This window comes from Nematocida displodere (assembly GCF_001642395.1).
Source record: "Nematocida displodere strain JUm2807 chromosome Unknown 13, whole genome shotgun sequence".
Lineage (NCBI taxonomy): Eukaryota > Fungi > Microsporidia > Nematocida > Nematocida displodere.
The window spans coordinates 25,880-49,143 of NW_027138127.1; the positions used below are offsets into that span (position 1 = coordinate 25,880).

Consider the following 23,264-nt stretch of genomic DNA (forward strand, 5'->3'; position numbering starts at 1 on the left):
TGCTATATAACACCACACTACCAACCAACTAATGCAAGGCGTGTCTTGGAAAGGCCTTTTTCGGGCTTGTTTCGTATACAGCGCCCAGATCCTGGCTTATGGCAACAGACAGCTTCCAAAGGTGGAGAGCGTGCAGGTTGGATACTTTTACAACGTTGGCTCTGGAAGATACCTGGGCGTTAACTCGAGGTATGCAGACCGCCAGCAGTACCTTGAGGCTGTTGCAAACGAGGCAGACGCTATGTCGTTGCTGCGGACGCGCGTGTTTCAGGACCAGACCACCTTCACAATCATTTCCCCGAATAAGCCCGGCCGTGTGCGCGGACAGAATGGCGTCCAGTACGACATTTACAGCTCTCTCCCAATTGAAAACTCTTTTGGCATCGTCGGGGGCTGGAACTTCAACCGCGTCGGCCTTGAGTCCCACACCACCGCAGAAACCCACCGCTTTACCATTTCTGAGCCCCACACTGCCAGTGGCGAAGAGCTGCAGATTTACATGCACGGCGAGTGCCTGGAGGTTGACAGAAGCTACTCCCTTGTCAGAGCTCCTTGTATTTCGACCTTTTTCCCGTCGTTTTTCACTAACAAGGACATTCAGGCATTCACCTGGGTTAGTATAGATAGTCCTTCTGCGCCGCGTACTGGTGGGATACCCGGGGGACCCCCTCCATCGTATTATGACAATCGGGGCGCTCCCCCTCCACCATACGCTGGCGGTGCCGCTCCTTTCTACCCCGAGGCTGGAAGGTCGCCATACGACTCTCCCTACCGAGCACCAGGCTATGGCAATGGCAGTCAGGGCCGATACTCCCCGTCGCCCATGAACAGCTCCCGATGCCTGGGCTGCAGCAATTTTGACTAGCCCAATGTCCGGCTTTTTTTCGAGCTTTCGAGCTTTCGGGTTTTCGGGTTTTGGGTTTTCGGGGTTTTCGGCTTTTGGGGTTTTCGGCTTTCAGAAATAAATATATAAATAGGCACGTGGTGTTATGTGTGCGGTACCCCAAGCACCCCGAACTTTCGAAAACCCGAAAGCTCGAAAACCCGAAAGCCCTGGCCAAATAAGCTAAAACGCTTAGTGCTAAATGAAACCTTGACAACACAATGCATATATACCATAGAACCCGCTTTTGCATGAGAAAGAACACCTTTGCCCTAGCGGTATGTTTCCTCTCAGACTATGCGCGGTGCTTGGTCAATACCTATGAACGCCCGGCTTTTGGCAATGGCGTGCCTGGATACTTCTATAACGTTGGAGGGAAGATGTACCTGACAAAGAAAAAGTCAGAACACGACAGCTTTGTCTGGATTGGCGGTACCCCAGACCCAAAAAGCGCCACTAAACTGATGATCCAGCGACAGAGCATTCACGGGTACACCTCCAACCTTATTATTTCAGAAGATTTCGATGATGTACAGTTGCGAAAAACACGCTTGCACCCCGGGCGCTCCAAAAACACCTTCCACGGATTTCCTTCTTTTAGCCTGATTGACGGGTGGAAGCATCCTCACGTCGTGCTCTCAGTTTCTACCGCTTCGCCAAGTAACTGGTTCTCTTTTTCTCCCCCAGTGATTTTGGAGAACAACGCCTTCAGAGTCTATGCCGGGAACAAGTGCCTGGCCATGGAGAGGGAGGGGTACCTGTTTGTGCAAGAGTGCATCAGCTACCCCGAAGAAAGAAGAAACATGCAGCTATTTACCTGGCTGAGCGAGGAACAGTACACCTCCGTTAAGGGCGTTCCCGTAAAAAGAGAGCCTGGTACACTTCTCTACCGCAGGCCAATGAAGGTTGTTCCCCGAGCCCACAACCTGAGAACGCTAGTGGACCCGTACGACCTGGAACCCCCCATTCAAGCTCGGCTCAGGCACTACCCCACCGCCCGAGCCTTCAAAAACCTTGCAACAGCTCAGTATTTGACCCAAGACCTCTACAACCGCCACCCGAACCACCCCGAGGACGAAGAGGCCGATTCAAACTATTCCAGTCTTGAAAACAGCTCTAAGCCCTTGCTGCCCCAGTCTCTGCCCATCACCAGGCCTGAAACTAACCCGAACACCAACGCTGCCATAAACACCGTGTCTCCGCCTTTCAACATCTCCGAGAAGCTCCCGAAGCACAGCACTCTCCAAGACCAGCCTGCCCCAGAACCCGAAACCAAGCCCGAGCATAGATCAGCACCAGAAACGTACCCAACCCCCAAAACGAACTAATGCCCATGCTCGGGTTAGCTGGCTCGGGCTTGGCTTCGGGTTAGCTGGCTGAACAAGAGGCTCTGTTTCCATAATAAATAATCAACACTGTTTCGGGTTTTCAACGTATGGCTTATCCTGTCCCGAACCACCATGCAGCACAACCCAAACACCAACCTATCATGCCACTGTGCACCACAACCGGAACAAACCGGTGGTTGGGCTTAACTGAAACAGGTGTTGCAGCTAGAGTATTTGAAATAAAAAACATGCTAAAACATGATCTTATCAAAGAAAGCAGTAGCAATCACCACACTGCTCTGTCTTGGATCCATGGTCCGCGGGATAGGAATAATGTTGGAGAAAGTCTATGATGCCACAGAGAGTGGCTATCTCTATAGTTACGGGGCCCAAAAGTTCCTGGGCGCAGATGCCAGCCCTTATGTCGAAACCATTGGCGAAAAAAATAAGGCCCTAAAGCTTAAACTGAAGTACGTCCACACCGGAAAAGGCGTGTTCGCCATCTTTATGTCCGATAGGCCCGAAGACCAAAGAAAGTGCTCCCGGCCCTACAAAACCCGAAGTGGAAACACACCGGACTGCTTCTACCAGTGCCCCACCCTGGCCATCAAAGACAGAATTGGTAAAACAGATAACATCCTCAAGTTGCAAAAGTTCAAGAACTCTTCCGACTTCAAATTTCTCATAACAATTCCAGTCCTTAAGGGAAAGCGCTTCTTCAAAATCTACCACAAAGAAAACTGCCTCGCAGCCCACGAAAGCGGCAGCATCTGGCTGGAGAGGTGCGACTACAGCACCCCGGAAAAACAAAAAAAGCAACTGTTCCAGTGGCACGGAGAGTCGCTGTTCCAGGACGGAGTTGAGCCAACCTTTGAACTTAACCCGAACTCTAACCCGGCCCATCCCCACCACGCCGCAAAAACACCTGACCTGGCTATTTTATCGGCCCTGCAAACTGGAAGTGTCGATATCGACGTGGCTGGGATGGCTGCAGGTGCTGCACTTGGTGCCGTATCTTCTTAAGAGGCAATGGAGCTAAGCCTCGTTGCCCCAAATGCTTCAATCTTTTCGAACAGCCCCCACGGACAGACCCACCCGAACTCTGTTTTAAATGCAATGAAACAATAGCCCGAACACATATATATTCTCGAATTGGAATAAACACAATGATTGCAAAGATTTTTCTAATTTCGGGTTTGGCGGCTTACTTTGCAAGATGTCTGGCCCCAGAGCAGTTTACAACCGTTTTTGATAACGGACGCACTGGGTACCTGTACAGCGTCGGGGGCAGGGGGTACATAGGACAGCTCCAAAGTAAATTTGCTAGAAAGGCATCGCTCCTGGTCTCTAAAGACCCCGAGTCCGCCCTCCCACTCAAAGTCTTCAGAACCGAGCACCAGGGCGTGGCCTACGGGCTAATTGCAGCCGAGGAGGCTCTTCGAGACCTGAGCCACCCAAACCCCGAGCTTCCCCGCCCCGATTTTGCCGACAGACTGGTTTTCTCCTTTGCCAACGACAGGGGCGAAGAAAAGCTCTACCTCCTCCCCTTGAAAAGCGCCAGAAAGCCACAGTTCTCCTTTTCCCCGGTCATTCTCCCAAGCAGCCGAGCCTTCCAGGTCTACGCCAACGAAGGCTGCCTCTCCCACGCACACAAACACAGCTTTATCACCACGGAGTGTGTTGATACCCTTTCAGATGCCAGAGACAACCAGCTGTTTATTTGGATCGATGCCTCCCGCATAGAGAGCGATAAAAAAGACTTGGATACCTTTGGCCGCGCCCACCCACTGCTGCCGATTTAAAGAGCGCACCTAAACCTAAACTGATTAATCTAAAATATGTGTTTTAAGAAGCATGCTAAAAACACGTGCATAGCACTTGCTGTAGCTCTGCGTTTGAACAGAAGGTCAAAAGACTGCTGCCTTCGAGAGAGCCAGGGGTGCAAAGTAAAAAAATAAAAGAACTACCGCAAAGGCCGCAGCTGCAAATCTTAAACAAAATAAAACACAGTATCAGAATCACAGAAACATACTTAAATGTCGCAAGTCTCGAGAAAATCATGAGAAACGAAGCAGTAAGACTTATCCTTATAGTTTCCGCCCTTGTCTGTTCGGTGGTCGGGAAACGGGGCTCACATGGAAGACACCGCGGGCACCACCACCGCCACCATATGGCATCGCTCCTGGGAAAAGAAGAAAAGTCAGGTATCTTTATTTCTTCTTACATCGGCAACCATTACATCAGCGCAAAACACGGAATCCTTAAAGCCGTTCCCAAGCACGAAAACGCTGTTCTCTTTGACGTTGGCATCAAAAGCGACAAAGCCAAGAAAGACAGCCCGCTCTCACTCTTTTTGTGGGATAAAGGAGTAAAACACATAGTTACCTACAATTCATTGGGAGAAGGTATCAATGTAGAGATTCCAGTTGAGGAGAACGATGAGACCATGTCTGATGCCACGATTTTCAGGGAAGTAATCACGCACAACGCCAAGAACCCTGTTTACGAAATCGTGTCTGTTTACAGAAAAAACATGTGCATCACCCCGGACCCCGTTATTGGAGACTACCACCTCCAAAGGTGCAGCAACGGAGGAAATGACCTCCAGCTGTTCCGCCTGGTGACCTACTCTGAGGCCCAGGCCCAGGAGGAAAAGAGTCGCAAGCACTCGCCATTCAATATGAAGAAATTCCTGGGTGGGTCTAAAATTCCAACCACCTCCAGTGTTACTGCCAGCTCCAACGGCCCCATCTTTAAGGACTAATGTCGGGTTTGTGCCCTAATGGCTCAGTGCCAAATAAACTATTCTCTCTTTGGGCTAGCTCGGGGTTTTCGGGGTTTTCGGGGTGTGGGTGGTGTGTGGGATGGACAGAAAGAGCAGACAAGATCTGCGGCCTCATCCACCGAGCACTCTTTGACCTCTGAACTGTCGCGAACGTGGAAGAAGCTCTGGCCCAGGCCGAGGGTTTCTCCGCGGAAGGTGCAGAGAAGAAGCTGCTTCCCTGAAAGCACTCCGCTCTGAACAATACCTGAAAGAACAGACGCGTCTAAATTGGCATCAAATTCATCCAGCAAATAGAACGGTGCTTCATAGACCTTCTGAACCGCCAGAATCAGGCACAGAGCAACCACGGTCCTTTGTCCCCCGCTTAGTTCATTGACACCAACCAAGGGCTCCCCGTTAAAGGAGGCCTCAACCTCCAGGTGCTCGTGGGTGTCACTGCTTGTCATTCGGGCTGTGCCCCGGGTAACCTTGTGGAAGAAGTACTCAAAGTTGCTTTTCACCTGTGAGACCGTTAGACCAATCACTTCCTCTTTTTTTGCCTCTAGAGCCGCCTGCATCTCAAAAATCTTGGTTTTGGCTGTGTTCAGCTCCTTGAGCTTTTCCGTCATTTTCAGGTACTCGGTGAAAATGTGCTCGGTCTCTCCCGTTTCGGGGGGAAGATCGCTTGACTGCCTCTTAAGCACAGCCAGGGCCCCAATGAGCTGCTCTTTGCTCGCTGTTCTCAGGTCAACCGCCTGGCTGGGTGAGAGTGTTACCTGGTCCACCGTGTCTGCGTTCAGGGAGAGGATCTTTTTTTGCACTCTTCTGAACTTGGCCTCCAGTCGCGCCTTTTCCTCCATCTTTTCCTGCCACTGTGGGGTGCCTGCACACAGTGCTAGTTTCTCCTCCAGGGAGGCAGCAAGCTCCTGGAGCTGCTGGAGGTTTTCAGCTGCTGCAGCTGCCTCTTTGGCCTGCTCCTGGGCAGTAAGCGAGGCGTACAGACCGTCTAGAGCGGCGGTGTTTTCGTAGGCAGCTTTTCTCTGTAGGAGCAGCAGGGAAAGATCGACGTCTTCGTTTTCCAGAGCAAAAATCATGCTTTCCAGGGTTAGGGTGTGGGCGTAGGGCTTAGTTCGGGTTAGGGCTCGGTAGTGTGTCTCGTTTTCTTCTTTGAGGCGTGCAACGTCTTTTTCCCGGCTCAAGCACTCTCGATACTCTTCCTTGGTGGCAATGTACCTCCTGAATCCAGTGCTGGCTTTTTCCTCTCCCCCTGAAATACTTCCAGTGGCGCTGAAGTACTCCCCGGCCGCAGTGATAACGTTTATCCCGTATGTGCGCGAAGCTGTTTTTGCGCTCTCAAAGTCTGGGAGGTAGTAGATGCTGCCAAACAGGTACTCAATGAGGTCTGCAAACTCGTCGGCACAGGAGATGTAGCTGCTGAGCGAGGGAATCGGGGTGTGGAGCTTTTTTCTGGCTTTCGCAGCCTTAGCTCTAGAAAGAGGAATAACTGTCTGTTCTATGCCGTGCTCTCTAACCAGGCGAATGGCATCTTCAACGTCTTTTACCACAACACTCATCAGAAGATGAACACTGGTCGCTGCTAGGGCTGCAAGCATCTCGGGCGGAATGGCTATAATGTCGTACACGTACCCAAGAACCCCCTGGATCTGCCGCAGCTCGCTTCCAAGCGCAAACCCTTTGCACCGCATAAGAAAGGCGCGCTCGTCCTCTTTGAGGCGCGCTTCAAGGTCTTGCTTCTTTTTCTGCGTTTCTTTTTCCAGTCGCCACAGCTCCCGTCTTTGTTCAAGGACGTCTTCTTTGTGTTCGGGTTTTTCAGGTTTTACCGCAACGAACCCGGGCCCTGATGCTTGGTGCTGGGCTTGCTGTTGGGCTTGGTGCTGGGCCTGCTGTTTAAGCTCGGCGAGTTTCTTGGCCACGGCAGAGGGTCCCTGGAGCTTTAGGTTGTTTATCTCGCTGGCCAGGGCCTCTGTGCCCCGACAGAGCGCCTCCAGGTGCTTGATTTCCTCTCTTGCAGCGCTTTTCTGTCTTTCAAGCCTTTTTATCTCTTCTCTGGTTTCAGGTATGGTGCTGGAGTGGTGGTTCGGGTTGGGTGTAGGGTTAGGTGTAGGGTTCGGGTTGGTGGGGGGTAGCTGTGAGAGAACTTGCTCTAGCCTGGCACGTATAGCAGCCTCGTTTTCCTCAGTGGTCGTGTCCAGAGCAGCTGAGTCCTCTGAGACAATTTCTTCTAGCTTGCCCTTGATTTTCTGCAGCTCTCTTTTGTACAGCTCTCGAACCAGGACCTCCTTCTTTTTGCCAGCCTCTTCCCGGAGCCTGCGCCTGGCTTTTTCTTCCTCCATGATAGAAACCCGTTTTTTGATCGAGGAAATCAGGGTTTGCGTTTTTTCTTCTAGCCCGCGGGACTCTTCCAGGACCTTCCGCCCCTCCTCCTTGTCTTTTTCGTAGACCGTTGACCCGGCTAGCTCCCGAATGACGCCCATTCTCGCGTGACTGCTCATCCTCGCTAGCTCGCCTATCCGCCCCTGCTCCACCACGAAGTACGGCATGGTCTTGGATAGACCTGCTATCTCGTAAAGAGAGACCATCTCTTCCCTCGATACTCCTCGTCCATCAACAGTATACTCGTCTGACTTCTGGGTTACTGCCCGCCTGATTGTTACCACAGAGCCTCCTGGAAAGGCCCGGTTGTCGTTATCAAAGACGATTTCAGCGTAGGCACGAAGATCGGGCGTGTTCTCATTGACTAGGCCGGTGCGCTCGTGTGGGCCGTAGCGCTCGTGTGCATCGACGACAAAACGCACGGCAAAAAGTATGCTTGACTTTCCAGCGCCGTTCTTCCCAATGAAGACGTTTGCCTCACTCGAGAAAGGTCCTATCTCCACGGTACCTGGAAAGCTCTTGAAGTTCGACAGCGTAAGACTCTTAATCTTCATCAAAATAAATTTTACTTCCGAACTCAAAACTTAGAAATGAAGCGCATTGCCTACTTCTACAGCGAACACACTGGAAACTTCCACTACGGCACGGGACACCCAATGAAGCCGCACCGCGTGGCAGTTACCCACTCAATTGTTTTTGCTTACGACCTTGAGAAATACATGGACGTCTTTAAAATCAAGCCAGCTACTAAGCACGAGCTGGAAGAGTACCACACCAGAGACTACATCGACTTTCTTAACGAACCACTCGAAGCGAGAGCTCCCTGTGACCGGATAACCGACGACTGCCCCGTTTTTGAGGGTCTGGGGGAGTACTGTGCCCTTTATTCGGGCGGCTCGATTGAAGGGGCGCGGTTACTGAACACCAAGGAGTACGACATCTGCATTAACTGGGCTGGCGGCCTCCACCACGCAAAAAAGACCGAGCCCAGCGGCTTTTGCTACACCAACGACATTGTTTTGGCGATCCAAGAGCTGCTCAAAAAACACGAAAGAGTGATTTACATCGACATAGACATCCACCACGGGGACGGCGTGGAAGAAGCCTTCTACCACACTGGGCGGGTGTGTACACTCTCTTTCCACAAGTTTGGAGATAAGTTCTTTCCAGAAACGGGCAACATTTTCTGCACCGGAAAAGAAAACGGCATTGGGCGAGCTATCAACGTTCCCCTTGATTTTGGCATTGATGATGAGCTCTACCACTACGTCTTCAAAAGAGTGGTGGACATGTGCCTCGAGTCATTTGCGCCAGAGGCTGTTGTCCTCCAGTGTGGAACAGACTCCCTGGCTGCAGATAGAATTGGCTGTTTTGGTCTTTCCATAAAAGGACATGCAGAGTGCGTGAAGTACCTGAAAAACAAAAACATACCCCTACTCGTGCTTGGCGGCGGGGGGTACCGAGTAAAACACGTCTCCAGATGCTGGGCGTACGAAACAGCAGTCCTCTGCGGGGTGGAGGTCCCAAACCTCATCCCAGACAACCCCCACACGGAGTATCTGGGCAAAGACGCCGTCCTCCACCTCCCACTAGAATGTGCCTATGAGAACAGGAACACCAAAGAACGCCTTGATAACATCATTGCCGTTATAGAAGGCGTCCTTAAAAGAGCCCACCACCCCTAGCGGTACCTTGCCACCCTTATCACTACCACTACACCCACACCCTTACACCCACACCCTTACAACCAGTACACCCACACCCTTACAACCAGTACACCCACACCCTTACAACCACTACACCCACACCCTTAGCAGCATATGTTTATTCTATTTTTGCCACAACAATACCCAATCTCACTAGCCAATAAAAACTCTTCTGGCAAGTTCCATGTAGATCTTTTCGCCGTGCTTGATAGCTGGACAGAAATAGCATTTCATAAGGCCTTTTTCTCCCAGCGCCTTCTTTATGTGTCCTTCTTTTCTCTTACTGGAGTAAAGCTTGATGTCTTTGAAGTACTTGACCTCTGCTCTGCTTCGGAACATTCTTCCAACCACGCATGACCTCTTGTTGATTTTGATCGGGGTGCCTTTGAAAATAACCGTTTTAACAAGAATTGGGTCTTTGCGCAACGACTGAACGCCCGTTCCAATAAGCACGCTGTCTTTAACCAGAAGAACCTTCTCTTCCGTTAGAATTAGCGGGGCAATGAAGCAGAGCGTTCCTGACGCGGACTCTCGCTTGGTTTTGATTATTTCTGTGCCGTTGCCAACGACCAGAGTTTCAGGTACTACGGACATAAACCCGTAATCAACCAGCAGCCGTGGTGACTCCTCAGGCACAATGCTTTCGGTGCTGTTGAAAGAAAGCGTGCAAATAGAAGGGAGGCCCTCATAGTCAAACAGTCCACTGACACAGCAAAAACCGTCCTGAACGAGCTCCTCAAGCGCTGGAACACCTCCAGCAAAGACCACTGTAATGGTTAGGGGGGTGCGCACGGGAACAGGGCTCTTTTTAGCCAAAATCTTTTTTCGGGCTCGCTCTGACCCAATAAAGCTTAGGTCCTTGTAGTACGGTGGAAGGTTCTGTGTCCGGAAAAGCTTCATTTGCTCGTTTTCCTTTGCCTGCCGGTGCTCGCCTATGTTGATGGTTCTGAAGCCTTTGAAGCCTTTGTACCGATTGGTAAGCTCTTCTTTTTTCGTGGAGGCCTCCAATGTTTCGTATTCGCTTATGTCGCTTATGTCGCTCATTTCGCTCATCTCATTGTCCTCTTCGTCGCTCTGGCCACCTTCCTCGTTTTCCAACCCCTCAATGTTGTCACTGCTAAGGTTTTCCAAGTTTTCAGTGTCTTGGTCTGAGTCGGTGTCAGTCTCGGGGTCATTGATGCATCCAAGCGAGTCATCGGAGTACTCCTCGGGGTTGTCGTTGATGCGTATTTGGTTGAAAATGTCAACAACGGCTTTTTCGTGCTTGCTTGGCTCTTGGCCGTAGATCTCTTCGGCGGTTAGTGCCTTGAGGGCTCGTATGTCTACAGGCCCTGCTTCCGTTGATATGGCCGTTATTTTTCCCTGGATCATTCCGTTAAGAAGCACAGTGTGCGAAGCAAAGCCTCGGTCCAGAGAGCCTGTAAGAACAACTGTCTGGCTGTCAACCTGGGCAATGGAGTCGGCAATCATTAGGGGGCGGGAGTGTCTCTTTTTGTTGAGCACGGTTTTGCTTTCAAGAACGCGGCCTATGTCCGTTAGTGAGTAAATCTTTTGTTTGCCAAACATTTTCTTCACATACTTCTTGGTCTCTCCAGAAACGTCTTTGATGCATGAAAGGAAGAGAAGATTGTCCTGCCGCGTTTGTCTGAGAAGGTTTTCAGCGTACGGGTTGATTTCCTTATCTAAAACAATGATGTTTGTGTCTGCAGCTGAAATGCGCATTCTTTGAATGGCGGTGTCCCCTGAAACGTTTGGAAGGAAGAAGAACGCTCCTTTTTTGGTTGCTACTCTGCTTCCTAGGAATGCTTGGCTGCTGTTAATGCTACTTTCGTCCGTTTCTGTTTTTCTGAACGCAGAAACAAGGGTGGGAATTACATCGGCTGCACAAATGTGCATCCCCAGTGACGTAACTACCACGGAAGAAACAATACCTGCAGATGTTCTTTCCTTTTGTGTTTGGCCTTTTAATCCGTCTCTCTTTCCTCTTCTTGCCATGCCAAAAAAATTTGCACTCGGTTAGTCAGTGGTTAGTTCGGGTATGGTAAAATACCGTAGCAGCCCGCAACAGTCCGTGACAGTCCGCAACAGCCCGTAAAATACCGCAAAATACTGTGTGCCGTGGTAGGTTGGCGCTAATTAAGAAGAGTGTTTATTGTGATTCAAAATGGAAGTTGAAGGCTTTGAAGAAACCCCTCGCATTGTTATACGCCCCAAAGACAGCGCCTGGCTGACGTTTTCGACTATTTGCACCTCTTTCATTCCCTCGTTCATGCTCCGGGTGTTTGGAATGAAGTCGAAAGAAATGAGAAACGCCTGGCGAGAGAAGGTTGCTCTTTGCTGGATGATTGCTTTTGCGTGCTGCTGCCTTGCCTTTCTCACCTACGGAATGACCATGCTTGTCTGCAACCCGACGATGTTCCTTACCCCGGAAAAAGTCGCTGAAATTCGCGAGGATGACCCATGGGTTATTGCCAGAGGAAAGATCCTGGAAGTAAGCCCGGGGGATAAACTAGCCAACAGCTCAGGGAATAACGTTTCAACCATGTTCAAACTAAACGCCCCCTCGTGCCAGAAAGCCTTTGGGAAAGACATTGCCAACGCCGGGTCCCTGGACATCAGCGACTACGGCGAAATAGGCCCTGTAAACTACACCTGGTCGTCCGTCCTGAAAAACAAACTCACAGTGATTGGGACGAGTGTCTACGACACAAATAACGCCGTTTTGCCCGAAAAGGTCTCTTTCCTGAAAAACGCGTCAGATGCCACCAGGGCCAGTGAGTGCCTCTCAGACATAGAGCTCCAGTGCTTCAAAGAGTCTTGCTACGCCGGTGAGCTGGCCATCAAATCGGTGGGCTGCCAAATAACCGACGCCTTTCTCTACCTCTCGTGCGTGGCCATCATGGGCCTGGTGCTCTCCAGGTTCTTCCTCGCAGTGGCCTACTCGGTTGTCTCCCGCGTCCAGAACTGGCGCCTGCTCAGGCGCTCTTCCGACTCTATGCCGGTCATTCTAATGACCGCCTGCTACTCCGAGGGCCGGGAGGGCCTTAAGGCGACGCTGGACAGCCTGTGCCAGCAGGAGTACGACAACAAGCTAATTGTGGTGGTGGCTGATGGAGTGATCACGGGCTCAGGCAATGACGCGTCCACCCCAGAGATTCTAAAGTCGCTTATTACACCGGCATCTTCGGGACTGGGCGGGTCAAAGCTCGGCGACTGGGCAACAACCCCGCAGCAGTACATCTCCATTGCCTCGGGGTCCTCCAAGGTAAACTATGCCGAGGTGCACCCCGGAACGTACACCGCAAGCACAAAAACAGGCCCGGTGGTTGCCAACATTATTTTGATCCTGAAAACAAGCAACCGGGGCAAGCGGGACAGCCAGATGATCATCATGAACTTCTTCCACCGCGTTCTTTACAAAACGCGGATGACCCAGCTTGACTACGACCTCCACCGAAAAATCAAGGAGCTATCAGGCATTGTTCCAGACACCTTTGGCGCAATTCTTATGGTCGACGCAGATACGTCGGTCAGACAGGGAGCAGTGCGCACCATGGCCAGAACCATGCTGAGCGATGAAACCATCATGGGCGTCTGCGGAGAAACGCTCATTTCCAACAAGTTCGGGTCCTGGGTGACCGCAATCCAGGTTTTTGAGTACTACGTGAGCCACCACATGGCCAAAGGCTTTGAAAGCGTCTTCGGGAACGTTACCTGCCTGCCCGGGTGCTTTTGCATGTACCGCATCCGCATCAAGCGAGAAGAAGCCTTTTCGCCCGTTTTGGTTGCCCCCGAGATTATGCACAGCTACGGGAGCGACGAAACAAAAACCTTACACGAAAAAAATTTACTACTACTTGGCGAAGACAGATACCTCTCCACCCTCCTCCTGAAAACCTTCCCAAAGAAAAAGCTGATGTTCCTCCCCAGCGCCCTCTGTGATACAGTGGTCCCCGATAAGTTCTCGGTGCTCCTGAGCCAGCGAAGGAGATGGATCAACTCAACCATCCACAACTTGTTCGAGCTCCTCAAAGTCGACCTCTGTGGAAGCTTTTGCTGCTCAATGCAGTTTGTCGTCATTCTTGAGCTTTTTGGAACTCTCGTCCTCCCAGCAGCCATCCTTTTTACCGGAGTGCTCATTGCCACCGCTTTCATCCTCCAACCTGTCTGGATCCCACTGATTCTGCTCTTTGCCATCCTTGGACTGCCGGCAGGCCTCATTTTCTTCACCAACTTCAACCCGTTCTACTTCTTCTGGCTAGTTGTCTACCTCATTTCCCTCCCCATTTGGAACTTTATCCTCCCAGTCTACGCTTTTTGGCACTTTGACGATTTCTCATGGGGAGAAACCAGAAGGGTGGACAGCCCAGAAGCTGCCCACGATAAAGCTGAAGAGACCGCGTCGCAGGTCAGCGAAAAAATCACCCTAATGAGCTACGAAGACTTTGAAGCGGCCTCCTAAAATAATTTTTATTATTTTACCCCAGCTTACTAATGGACCAACTAACAGCAGCGCTCAAGTGCATCAATAACGCCAACACCAGCGGAAAGAAGGAAGTGCTCGTCAGAGCACCAAACAAAGTCATCAAAAACTTCTTAGAGTACATGCAGTCTAAAGGCTACCTCTCAGACATAGAGTATGTTGACGACCACAGAAAAGGAAAAGCTATTGTAACCCTCAATGGAAGACTAAACAAGTGCGGATCCATCTGTCCACGCTTTGACGTCCCATTCAACCATCTTGAGCGATGGAGCAGCAGAGTCCTTCCAGCCAGACAGTTTGGACACGTTGTCATCACGACCTCCAAAGGTATTCTTGATCACAAGGAGTGTGTAGAGAAACATACCGGGGGAAAGATCCTTGGGTTCTTCTACTAATAAAGCAAAATCTTCTACTTACAGTGCGAGCACCCGAACACCGCAAAACCCGAACACCGCAAAGCCCGAACACCGCAAAGCCCGAAAACCCAGGCACGTCACAGCACCGCCAGTAGCTCTGTTTTCCCCGAGGAGGTAAGCGAGGAGACGTAGTAGAGCTTGAAGGCACTGTAGAACTCTTCGGTCCATAGAGCCATGGACCTGAGCGTTGGGGTGATGAAGTCGGTGGTGGTGAGGTCGTCCGTGAACAGGGAGAAGTCGCTGGTCCATGCTCTGATCTTCTGTGATCCCTCTATGTCTGATTTGTTCACAATCAGGAGCAGAGGCTCCTTGAAACGGTAAAAGATGGAGGTGGCAAAGAGCATGTTGCTAACAAAGCACTGCGGATTCTGGGCGCTTTCTCCGTCAAGGACGTAGAGGAGCTTTACTTCGGTGTTTGGGGCTCCAGAGAGACACTTAGTAAGGATCTGCCCAGACACAGAGGTGGTAAACATTTCTATCTGTCCGGGGGTGTCTATGACCGTGTAGGTCGGGGCGGCCTCTTCTATTTGCTTCACGAAAGTGTCTATTTGTGCTACGAACAGATTAAGAGCCGTAAGAATAGCCCCGTTTGGGCCCAGGCGCTTCTGTTCCATTAGGTCAGCCACAGAGACGTGCTCGCGGATGTCGTAGTGGAGAGGCATTTTAGTGGCAATAGATGCTGGGTCAAGATTTGCGCCAAAAACAGCATCATTCAAACCAGTATCTTTGTTCAGGCGAAGGTTTTTCTCAGAGAGCCAGGAGTATAGGCGGTGGCAGAAAACAGTCTTTCCACTGCCAGCCATGCCAAGAACAATGAGCACCGTATTTGCCATTCCTGCAAATTTTTACAGCTATTAATGCATCCTGTAGAGTTTGTTAGAGGACTTCTTGGAACAAAGGTTCTAGTCACACTCCGAGACAGAGAAGAAATACGTGGAAGTTTGAAAATGTTTGATGAACACTTCAACCTCATGGTCTCAGACATTGAAGGACACCCTGCCAAGGAAATCCTCTTTTTGCGCAGTGACAACGTGCTGTCCATCACAGAGGTGGCCTAATGAGGCCGTGCAGTGAGATGTACTGCTGCGGGGTTGGTCGGGGAGCACGGTACAAAATCAAACTTGGTATGTTTATTGGGTATGGGTCCGGGTACGGGTCAACACCTGACCTAGTACTGGTCAAAGACTGGGTCCATAATAGTAGGTTCAACAGTTGTGGTCAATATGTGTGTTCGCATGGAACAGGAAGAGTCTGGGTGGGCGTCTTCGCTTGATTTTACAGGGATAATAGGGGGGGTGTACATCTGCTTTTGCATTTTCTTCCAATTGATGTCTCTGAAAAAAGGGTGCATGCAAATCATCTTAGCGCCTTGGCCATAGCCTAGCCTCTTCTCTCGGTCACCAGTCAGAAGCTTCTTAATTAGATCTCGCGTAATGGCATCAAGGAACGGGGGAAAGCCTATTTGCCCGTGGATAATTTGTCTGCACAGCTCAACCTGGTTCTCGTGGTAGAAAGGAGGCACTCCGACAACCATCTCGTAGAAGATCACACCAAGGGACCAAAAATCCACTTCAAACCCATGTCCAATGTTGGTGATAATCTCTGGGGCCAGGTACTCAGGTGTTCCGCATAAAGTCCAGGTCATTGAGTCGAAGACTCTCTTTGAAAACCCAAAGTCAGCAAGCTTGATGTGTCCACTGCTATCCAGAAGAATGTTTTCTGGTTTTAGGTCTCTGTAGACGATGCCCTGGCTGTGCATAGCTTCAAGAGCCACTAAAATCTCCGCAATGTAGAACTTTGCTTGCGAAATAGTGAACTTAGCTACGTCTCGCATGTGCGCAAAGAGCTCGCCACCAGGGACGTACTCCATGACCATGAAAAGGTGTCTTTCGTCTTGGAAGGTGCTGTAAAGACGCACAAAGAAAGGTGAGCGGATGGCATGCATGACCAGCTTTTCGTTGTAGACGTGTGTGAGCTGATTACTTTTGATGACCTGTGCTTTACTCATGACCTTAAGAGCGTAGAGTTTTTTCATGTTTGATTCTCCAAGGCCTGCAAAGGAAACCAGATATACTTTTGCAAACGATCCTTCGCCAAGAATTCTTATCATCTTCAAATCTTTGAGTAGAAACATTTTCGCACGCCTAAAAATTCTTTGCAAAAAGTATTAAAACCCAAAGTTTTTTCCTAATAGGGAACCATTTATTTGCCTCCAAAACCAAGGACAGGGGGTCCAAAGGACTTGTTTTTTGCAGGGGGTGGAGGTAGCCGGCCTCGGGCTAAGAGCGCCCGAGCCAACCCCGAGACAAAAACACTGCCCAGAGGCTCACCGCTGGTTCAGTTCCTCCCAGTTTGCTTTTTTATTTCATGCAAGGATGCTCAGAGGCGTGTGCCTGCAGCGACGCCCTTCCCAGTAAGTCTCTTTATGCAGCAATTGACATGGACAAGGTTGCAGCACAGAACGAAAGACTCCGTGGTAGCTGCCTAGAGGTCCTGAAAAAAGCCCACTCCGATCGACACGGGCCGCCAAGCGCCCACGGGAAAGATGCCCAGGGGCTGCTGGTTAAGATCCCCTTTGTGCACAAGGTCTCTCTGAATAAGATAGAGATAAAGAGCGGATTCACCCAGATGGAGGTGGTAGCTAACAACCAGTATGTAACCCTTTCCTCCAAGCCAAAGAACAGCGACAAGTACACCCTAACAGGAACGGAGCACATCCTCCCAGTGCCTCTCCCGAACTACAAGTACAAGAACGTTGACTGCCTGACCGTTCGCTTAACGGGCGGCGACGAAAGAAGCCTCTCGTACCTCAGCCTCTGTGGCGCAGTAACAGGAGCTCTGCCCACCGCAGTAAATGTCTCATACGAGCTTTACCCCCTCCCCGGAGAAACCAAAGCCCCCAAAGCCTCACAGAGCCCACTGCTTCACTAGCCATTGACCCAGGCATTGTTTCGTAACGTACCACGAGCATTGACCCAGTGAATAAACCACCACATTTACACAGCACACAGCCCTTGTCCCGTAACCTAACATAACCTAACCTAACCCGAACAAACACTGAATAAGTTTTTATTTTTAGCATAGATGGTAGCGGGTCGTAGCATAGATGCTGCAATAGACGCTGCAATAGACGGCGGCATCCCCCAAGAGTCTCCCACAGAGAGAAGCACTGCGAACACAAAGGAACTAATAAACGACACCACAACCCAAAGAGCTATAGCCAGGCTCCAGGAAGAGGCGATTCAAAAGGTCCTGGAAATGGAGCAGAGCGGGATACCACAGCCAGGAAACCCCACCCCCTTTGTTGTGCTGATTGTGAGGTGGCATACGCTAGCAACTTCGCTTACTAGAAATGCACCGAACAACAAACAGACGATGAAGATTTGGGCGTTTTTAGTAGAGATGCTAAACAGAACACTGGCCAAACCATATGCACTAATGGAAGTAGTTCGGGCGATAGGAATGCTGGCCTTGGACCGCACGGGTCTTTTATACCTTGGCGCATTGAAAAGGGCTGAAGAAGCAGCCAGTGTCTGTCCTGAAGTTGAGGCAAAGATACTTGCTAGGCTAAGATCGGCCATTGAAAAGCTCAGTATGATATATGAAATGGAGGTTGAGGACATTATAAGGGCGGGCGACTAGAGCGTGTCCTGTGCCCATACCCATACCCATACCCATACCCATACCCATACCCATACCCATACCCATACCCATACCCATACCCATACCCATACCCATACCCATACCCATACCCATACCCATACCCATACCCATACCCATACCCATACCCATACCCATACCCAGCCCATAGACCCTGAGCCCGCTAAACCAGCCTAATCCATTTACATATGCGAAACTCATGCATTTGGATGAAATCAACGGCATCATCAATGCTTTTGTCGTGTCCTGTGGCGTGGAGGTAGTTTCTGGTGTTCAGAGAAAGCCCGTTCATAAAAATCAGGTGGTAGTGCATCCCTGCGCTGGCACAGAGCTGTGGATCAAAGATGGAGAGCATTTTCAAGGTTTTGTACACCTGGTACTGATAATCACTGATTAGCACATACTTTTTTTGGTAAAGGCTATGTAAATGTCTTACTAGCTCAGCTTTATTTGCATCGGAGAATGAACACTGAATAAAGGTTTCCAGGACCCGCTCAAAAGGAAAAGACCCAACCAGATAGTGGGTGTCCACCGGTGTTATTTGCCGAATGATATTTAGCGCAGCCTCGTTCGAGAAGCCTCCAGACCTGAGCTGCAGCCGGACGTGGTAGCACCAGTCAAAGATTTCAGGGTGGCAGATCGAGGTTAGCCGCCAGAAGGTTGGAGGTGCCCCCCCAGGCCTGGTTGGTGGAAAGTAGACACACCCCCCGTCCCTGGGATACACCAGGAGCATTGGGCCCAGAGGGGTTTCTCTCAAACCCCGACTTTTTGAAAGACGATCTATGATACAGTGCGAGGGAGATGGACAGTGGCCATGGGAGAGGATGTACTCGTAAAGGGACAAGTCATCTGCAGGAACTTCACCACTGCTCTGTTTGTACCCGCCACCAGAGACTCTCTCTCCACTAATCATGTTCTCGTTCCAGGAGTGCACATCTCCATAATTCCTCTCGATCATGCAAAACAAAAATCTTGATGTTTTGTGCTCGTACCCAGACCCAAACCTTGTGCTCGTACCCAGACATCTATTTATTCAAATAACGCCTGACCAGTAAAAGACGTGGAAAAGCTAGGACATGCATTTCCCAGTAAAAACCACACGCAACTACCTAACACGGCCCAGTGGGGGAAACCGCAACAAATGATTGCGCAGAAAACACCCCACTCTCTTGCGACACTTTCTACCAGAGCACTGAAGCACCCGTCGATGCTCCAGCGGCAATGCTACACACGGACATGGTCGCGCATCAATAAGACCTGTTCAGGCACCACCATCCCAGGAGTCTTATGCCGATTAGTAGAGAAGGCTTGCCAACACAGGCTTTGTATGCTCACGGACACTTTGAGACTTTTGCGTTCTCGACTACTGGCTGCACTGGTGCACTACTAACCCGAACACAGGGTAGTGGTTGGGGGTGGCAGGACTCAGGGCGCATACTTGGTAAGGGTCCGGTCGTTCCTTGCATAGAACCAGTGCATCCCTCCTTCTCAGTTAGTGCACAGTCGGGGTCAGAGCATCGACTGATCCTCAGCAGATATAGTGGGTAGCCTACCCTCTAACACCACCCGAGGTTAGTTCGTACCTGGTGGCTCAACCACCCCCACTAGCTGTCCGTTGTTGAAGGGATCTGGGTCTTTGGTAGCTCGGTCAGAATTTAACATACCTAGCCTAAACATGCGCCGCTGTGCTTTTCCCACAAAGACAATACCTGACCAACAAGTTTTCATAAAGCAGCTTGCGGTCATCGCCCCACCTGAGGAACACCTGTGTTGTTGGTGGGCAAAGGTTCGCAAGACAGTCTACTGTTTGCTCCGAGGCTTTCCATCAAACTTTGCTCCTGAATATTAAAAAATTGGCTCTATTTATACTTTTCAAATTTCCCGCCTTTATTACATATAAGGAAATTTCCTTTTGCACCAATGCCCAAGAAATAGCCCGCCTTAATTGTACAGGGGGTAGTTTGTGAAATGGCAGAATTTGTGAAAAGTGGGCGAAAGAAAGGGCAAGAACATGGCTGGTTTGAAGAGAGAGGGTGGAACAAAGAGCGCGCCCAGGTGTGTCTTGGGGTGTGGTCTGTGGTACTGTGGCAGTATGTGGTAAGTGGTTCTGTGGCAGTATGTGGTAAGTGGCAGTATGTGGTACTGTGGTAGTATGTGGTGCTGTGGCGGTATGTGGTAAGTGGTAAGTGGTACAATGGTAGTATGTGGTAAGTGGCAGTATGTGGTGCTGTGGCAGTATGTGGTACAGTGGCATGGTACAGTGGCAGTATGGTAGTAAGTGGTACAGTGGTAGTAAGTGGTAAGTGGTAAGTGGCATGGTACTGTGATGTAGTGTGTGGTAAGTGGCAGTAAGTGGTACAGTGGCATGGTACAGTGGCGGGTAGTATGGGCTAATTTAGATATGTTGAAATCTATAATTTGCAAAAAAATAATTAGCCATGGAGAAGCACATTTCATCCCAGATAAGAAAGACCCGTTACATTCAGCATATAAAGCTTCTGGCAATAGTCCTGTGCTATGCACTGCTTGTTACAAGCAGTAACCCAAGCTTCTCGTGCTCAACTTCCAAAAATCACTACAACCATACAATACGAGACTATAAACCACCCTCTAAACCCGAGCTAACCACAAGGTTTAAAAAGTGGGTGTTCCAAATGCTTGGGGTTAGTGAAGAAAGAAGAACTCGGAAGTACCTCGAAAGCACCGAAAAGCCCGAACACACCGAACACACCGAAAACACCGAAAACACCGAAAAGCCCGAAAACATTGAAAACCCAGAGTCAACCCCCTTATCTATAACAATGAAGAGGCTCAACATCTTTGATGTCGATGTATTTGAGTCAAGGGATGGTCTTAAAGCCATTTTGGGCTCAAAGGTAGAGCTTTCCCGAACAGTGAACAAGTTTGCTTCCTTATTTGAGAACTATCTAAAGGGGGGGTCTGCGCACTCTTTTCTGGTGCTGCCACACTACACCAAGAAAGAGATGCTAAAGGAAACCTTGAAGTGGATGGGAAAAAACAGCAGAGTGAAGCAGCTGACAATTACGGGAGTGCGTGGGAACTACACGTACGAAACTCTTGAGAATATGGTCCACTGCATTATATCAACCATGCTTCGGGAAGCCTCCTCCAACCTAGACCTCATAAACGTCCTGACTAGCTGCAAAACAGCCCTTTCCTACGTCAGGTCCAAGCTGAATGAAGGAAAGGGCCTGAAAAACCCCTTTGATCTATTTTTTAAATACATGCTCCGCCATCTGGTTGAGCTTCTAAAAAACAGAGAGACAACCAATCCGTGGATATATATGTTTGTCTTCCTCCAAAACAAGTACATGGGAACAACATACATCAAAAAACCCGAAAAACATCCAAAAAGCGTTATTAACCAGACAACGGCGCTGTGCATGATTATGAAGGAGGTGTACACCTGGAAGAACCTGAATACTCTATCTCTGCACCAAATTAATGGTCTGAATGAAAAAACATTCCTGAAATATCATCTAGGACCAAACACCAACCCGAACGTATCCTGGCCACCAATTCGGATTATTCTGGAATATCTATCGAAAAGCAGCTTAAAAATCATCTTTTCTGCCATTAAGGTGCCCTGCATCAGCGCCATTGACATTGTTGTGGAGAGCGAAGCCATACTCCAGCACATTAACACCATCACCGCCATAAAGCCTATTCTGCGGGTTAATATTGCCTCCAAGCCAGCAACTTTTTATTCGGAAGGTTTGGACGTAGCCAACCCCTTAAGCAGCACAGGTGCTGCCTCCCTGCAAAAGTTTCTCCACGGCGTGAAAAGCTTCTTTGTGGCTGACTACCCCATGCTAGCTTGGCTTAGCAGGCTGGAACTTCCCCAAACCGTGTGCTACCTCTACGTTGGAAAAATACCCGAGCAGAAAGACTGCCTCTCAGCAACAGTCTTTGAAACGCCCAATCTACAGAGGTTTTTTGCTGCCAACAATAGATTTAAAGTCGTCCACCTGGATCTTTTGGGAAGTGTTCCCCATACCAAAGAGGTCTTTTCCCAGATTCTCGACAGTATTTCTGCAAAGATGCCAGACGCTACAAACATAGCAATCGATAAACACAATGCGGCTGTAGACAGGAACGTACACCTGGCCCTTCTAAAGGAGCTAGAGCCAGTTTATCCTAGAGTTAAAAACTTAGTAGCCAACAGCAAGGTTGTCTGGGGTAGCTTTAAGATTGTGTAAGGGGTCGTAGCGCCCGAATACCACCATAGCCCGAACACCAATCCCGAATAAACAGTTTTTTACCCACTCTTTCCCGAACTAACCTCTGCCTGTATCACCACCTGCCCCTGTATGATCACTGCATTGATTTTAGCCACCTGAAAAGCTAGCAAAAGCCTCTTTAGCAACCTGGTCCCTTTTTTGCTGGGACCGCCTCCTAAACGGCTGGGGGTCTGGGGGTTGGGAATGTAGACAAGGATTCTTTTAAACACCATGCCCTGTGCCAGGTTTTCAGGGATCTTGTTAAGCGGACACCTCTCCAGGTGCAAAACGCGGGGGCCTGTTTGGTGTTTTAGTATGCGGGCGGCACTGTTGACCACCACAGTCCTTAGTGGTCTTTTTCCAAAGTCAGCAAAAAACTTCAAGGTCTCTGCAGTGGCTGCAGACGTCAGAAATGGGTCCCTAGTGTCGCGGGATGCCTCAGTGTCATCCTCGTGGTCTGGGTTGGCATCAAGAAAATTGTCTAGCTCAAGGTTGATAAACAGGGAAGGGTGTAGCTTCAGGCTTTTGGTAAAGTATATGTATATCGGGGCAATAGGGCACTGGCAGGTGCTTACGTCAAAGCACCAGCTACTCTTGCCTGTTCCACCCACATGGCTTAAACACGCGAATAGAAGTAGTACCATTCCCGTGTAGGATCGGGTGTGGGTGTAAGGTGATGCATGCCTGTTTTTCTTATCTTTGGCTGTCTGAGTCATCATTGCTGGGAGGTTGGCTTAAAAAAATAGTAGTAGATATGGTTTTGTGTGTGTGATCGCAGACTTTGAACTACCCCGAACAAATGATCGCCAATGTTCAGATAAAAAACCACCCAGGGCCTAAAACCATGGCGGTACAAACCTACAGCACAAGAGAGCCCTCCATCCTGCTTGGAATGTCACTAGTTCTTTTGGCTAGCTTTGGAACGGTTCTGGGGATAGACTGCGTGTCTAAACAGCCCACTGAAAAACTAACATGTGCCACAGAACAACTCAGTGGCCAGGGCGTCTTACGCGATGGCATGTGTTCTGAAAAGACCCTAGGCGGCCTAGAGGTGGGTGCTTGGGCCGATTGGGCTGAAGAGGAAAACAGCAATGTTTTGGATCGGGGTGTTTGTTCGCCCTCCACGGCCGTGGCAACAGAAACAGAAACAGAAAACGATGCGCTGGAAGAGAGCTGGTGGGAGGTGAACGCCGGCCCAACACTTGCCACCCATCCCGAAACACTGGGCGGGGAAGACTTAAACATTTTTGGTCTCAGTAATTTTGAAGTCTTGTTGCATGCAGCCGTTATCAGCCAACAAAACACCGTTTCCTTCATCAAATACACCCTTCCAAACGGCAGCAAGATTTACGTACTCCTGGGGTGAACTAACGCCAACTTGCTGTTTGT

The 23,264-nt window shown here is 49.9% G+C and overlaps 19 protein-coding genes across 19 annotated transcripts; 13 read left to right on the forward strand and 6 right to left on the reverse strand.

The window, feature by feature from the left end:
* Positions 1-31: 31 nt before the first annotated feature.
* On the forward strand, positions 32-865 carry NEDG_02092 (uncharacterized protein; the record flags this gene model as incomplete). Its single annotated transcript, XM_067689510.1, has 1 exon — positions 32-865. One exon carries the CDS (start codon positions 32-34, stop codon positions 863-865), a length of 834 nt encoding a protein of 277 aa, XP_067545666.1.
* Positions 866-1,134: 269 nt separating this feature from the next.
* On the forward strand, positions 1,135-2,211 carry NEDG_02093 (uncharacterized protein; the record flags this gene model as incomplete). The annotated part of the gene is made up of 1 exon (XM_067689511.1): positions 1,135-2,211. One exon carries the CDS (start codon positions 1,135-1,137, stop codon positions 2,209-2,211), a length of 1,077 nt encoding a protein of 358 aa, XP_067545667.1.
* A 258-nt stretch (positions 2,212-2,469) lies between these two features.
* Positions 2,470-3,234, forward strand: NEDG_02094 (uncharacterized protein; the record flags this gene model as incomplete). Its single annotated transcript, XM_067689512.1, has 1 exon — positions 2,470-3,234. The coding sequence occupies one exon, from the start codon at positions 2,470-2,472 to the stop codon at positions 3,232-3,234; it is 765 nt and encodes a 254-aa protein (XP_067545668.1).
* A 143-nt stretch (positions 3,235-3,377) lies between these two features.
* NEDG_02095 (uncharacterized protein) lies at positions 3,378-4,013 on the forward strand (the record flags this gene model as incomplete). Its single annotated transcript, XM_067689513.1, has 1 exon — positions 3,378-4,013. One exon carries the CDS (start codon positions 3,378-3,380, stop codon positions 4,011-4,013), a length of 636 nt encoding a protein of 211 aa, XP_067545669.1.
* A 257-nt stretch (positions 4,014-4,270) lies between these two features.
* Positions 4,271-4,975, forward strand: NEDG_02096 (uncharacterized protein; the record flags this gene model as incomplete). The annotated part of the gene is made up of 1 exon (XM_067689514.1): positions 4,271-4,975. One exon carries the CDS (start codon positions 4,271-4,273, stop codon positions 4,973-4,975), a length of 705 nt encoding a protein of 234 aa, XP_067545670.1.
* Positions 4,976-5,013: 38 nt separating this feature from the next.
* Positions 5,014-7,923, reverse strand: NEDG_02097 (structural maintenance of chromosome 3 (chondroitin sulfate proteoglycan 6); the record flags this gene model as incomplete). The annotated part of the gene is made up of 1 exon (XM_067689515.1): positions 5,014-7,923. One exon carries the CDS (start codon positions 7,921-7,923, stop codon positions 5,014-5,016), a length of 2,910 nt encoding a protein of 969 aa, XP_067545671.1.
* Positions 7,924-7,959: 36 nt separating this feature from the next.
* On the forward strand, positions 7,960-9,054 carry NEDG_02098 (histone deacetylase 3; the record flags this gene model as incomplete). Its single annotated transcript, XM_067689516.1, has 1 exon — positions 7,960-9,054. The coding sequence occupies one exon, from the start codon at positions 7,960-7,962 to the stop codon at positions 9,052-9,054; it is 1,095 nt and encodes a 364-aa protein (XP_067545672.1).
* Positions 9,055-9,228: 174 nt separating this feature from the next.
* On the reverse strand, positions 9,229-11,070 carry NEDG_02099 (pre-rRNA-processing protein TSR1; the record flags this gene model as incomplete). Its single annotated transcript, XM_067689517.1, has 1 exon — positions 9,229-11,070. The coding sequence occupies one exon, from the start codon at positions 11,068-11,070 to the stop codon at positions 9,229-9,231; it is 1,842 nt and encodes a 613-aa protein (XP_067545673.1).
* A 169-nt stretch (positions 11,071-11,239) lies between these two features.
* On the forward strand, positions 11,240-13,537 carry NEDG_02100 (chitin synthase; the record flags this gene model as incomplete). The annotated part of the gene is made up of 1 exon (XM_067689518.1): positions 11,240-13,537. The coding sequence occupies one exon, from the start codon at positions 11,240-11,242 to the stop codon at positions 13,535-13,537; it is 2,298 nt and encodes a 765-aa protein (XP_067545674.1).
* A 32-nt stretch (positions 13,538-13,569) lies between these two features.
* NEDG_02101 (40S ribosomal protein uS8) lies at positions 13,570-13,953 on the forward strand (the record flags this gene model as incomplete). Its single annotated transcript, XM_067689519.1, has 1 exon — positions 13,570-13,953. One exon carries the CDS (start codon positions 13,570-13,572, stop codon positions 13,951-13,953), a length of 384 nt encoding a protein of 127 aa, XP_067545675.1.
* A 98-nt stretch (positions 13,954-14,051) lies between these two features.
* Positions 14,052-14,807, reverse strand: NEDG_02102 (uncharacterized protein; the record flags this gene model as incomplete). The annotated part of the gene is made up of 1 exon (XM_067689520.1): positions 14,052-14,807. One exon carries the CDS (start codon positions 14,805-14,807, stop codon positions 14,052-14,054), a length of 756 nt encoding a protein of 251 aa, XP_067545676.1.
* A 24-nt stretch (positions 14,808-14,831) lies between these two features.
* NEDG_02103 (uncharacterized protein) lies at positions 14,832-15,032 on the forward strand (the record flags this gene model as incomplete). The annotated part of the gene is made up of 1 exon (XM_067689521.1): positions 14,832-15,032. The coding sequence occupies one exon, from the start codon at positions 14,832-14,834 to the stop codon at positions 15,030-15,032; it is 201 nt and encodes a 66-aa protein (XP_067545677.1).
* A 110-nt stretch (positions 15,033-15,142) lies between these two features.
* NEDG_02104 (protein kinase X) lies at positions 15,143-16,108 on the reverse strand (the record flags this gene model as incomplete). The annotated part of the gene is made up of 1 exon (XM_067689522.1): positions 15,143-16,108. The coding sequence occupies one exon, from the start codon at positions 16,106-16,108 to the stop codon at positions 15,143-15,145; it is 966 nt and encodes a 321-aa protein (XP_067545678.1).
* Positions 16,109-16,341: 233 nt separating this feature from the next.
* Positions 16,342-16,905, forward strand: NEDG_02105 (uncharacterized protein; the record flags this gene model as incomplete). Its single annotated transcript, XM_067689523.1, has 1 exon — positions 16,342-16,905. One exon carries the CDS (start codon positions 16,342-16,344, stop codon positions 16,903-16,905), a length of 564 nt encoding a protein of 187 aa, XP_067545679.1.
* A 153-nt stretch (positions 16,906-17,058) lies between these two features.
* On the forward strand, positions 17,059-17,616 carry NEDG_02106 (uncharacterized protein; the record flags this gene model as incomplete). The annotated part of the gene is made up of 1 exon (XM_067689524.1): positions 17,059-17,616. One exon carries the CDS (start codon positions 17,059-17,061, stop codon positions 17,614-17,616), a length of 558 nt encoding a protein of 185 aa, XP_067545680.1.
* A 181-nt stretch (positions 17,617-17,797) lies between these two features.
* NEDG_02107 (uncharacterized protein) lies at positions 17,798-18,592 on the reverse strand (the record flags this gene model as incomplete). The annotated part of the gene is made up of 1 exon (XM_067689525.1): positions 17,798-18,592. One exon carries the CDS (start codon positions 18,590-18,592, stop codon positions 17,798-17,800), a length of 795 nt encoding a protein of 264 aa, XP_067545681.1.
* A 1,480-nt stretch (positions 18,593-20,072) lies between these two features.
* On the forward strand, positions 20,073-21,854 carry NEDG_02108 (uncharacterized protein; the record flags this gene model as incomplete). The annotated part of the gene is made up of 1 exon (XM_067689526.1): positions 20,073-21,854. The coding sequence occupies one exon, from the start codon at positions 20,073-20,075 to the stop codon at positions 21,852-21,854; it is 1,782 nt and encodes a 593-aa protein (XP_067545682.1).
* Positions 21,855-21,913: 59 nt separating this feature from the next.
* NEDG_02109 (uncharacterized protein) lies at positions 21,914-22,594 on the reverse strand (the record flags this gene model as incomplete). The annotated part of the gene is made up of 1 exon (XM_067689527.1): positions 21,914-22,594. The coding sequence occupies one exon, from the start codon at positions 22,592-22,594 to the stop codon at positions 21,914-21,916; it is 681 nt and encodes a 226-aa protein (XP_067545683.1).
* Positions 22,595-22,674: 80 nt separating this feature from the next.
* NEDG_02110 (uncharacterized protein) lies at positions 22,675-23,241 on the forward strand (the record flags this gene model as incomplete). The annotated part of the gene is made up of 1 exon (XM_067689528.1): positions 22,675-23,241. The coding sequence occupies one exon, from the start codon at positions 22,675-22,677 to the stop codon at positions 23,239-23,241; it is 567 nt and encodes a 188-aa protein (XP_067545684.1).
* Between the last annotated feature and the right edge of the window lie 23 nt (positions 23,242-23,264).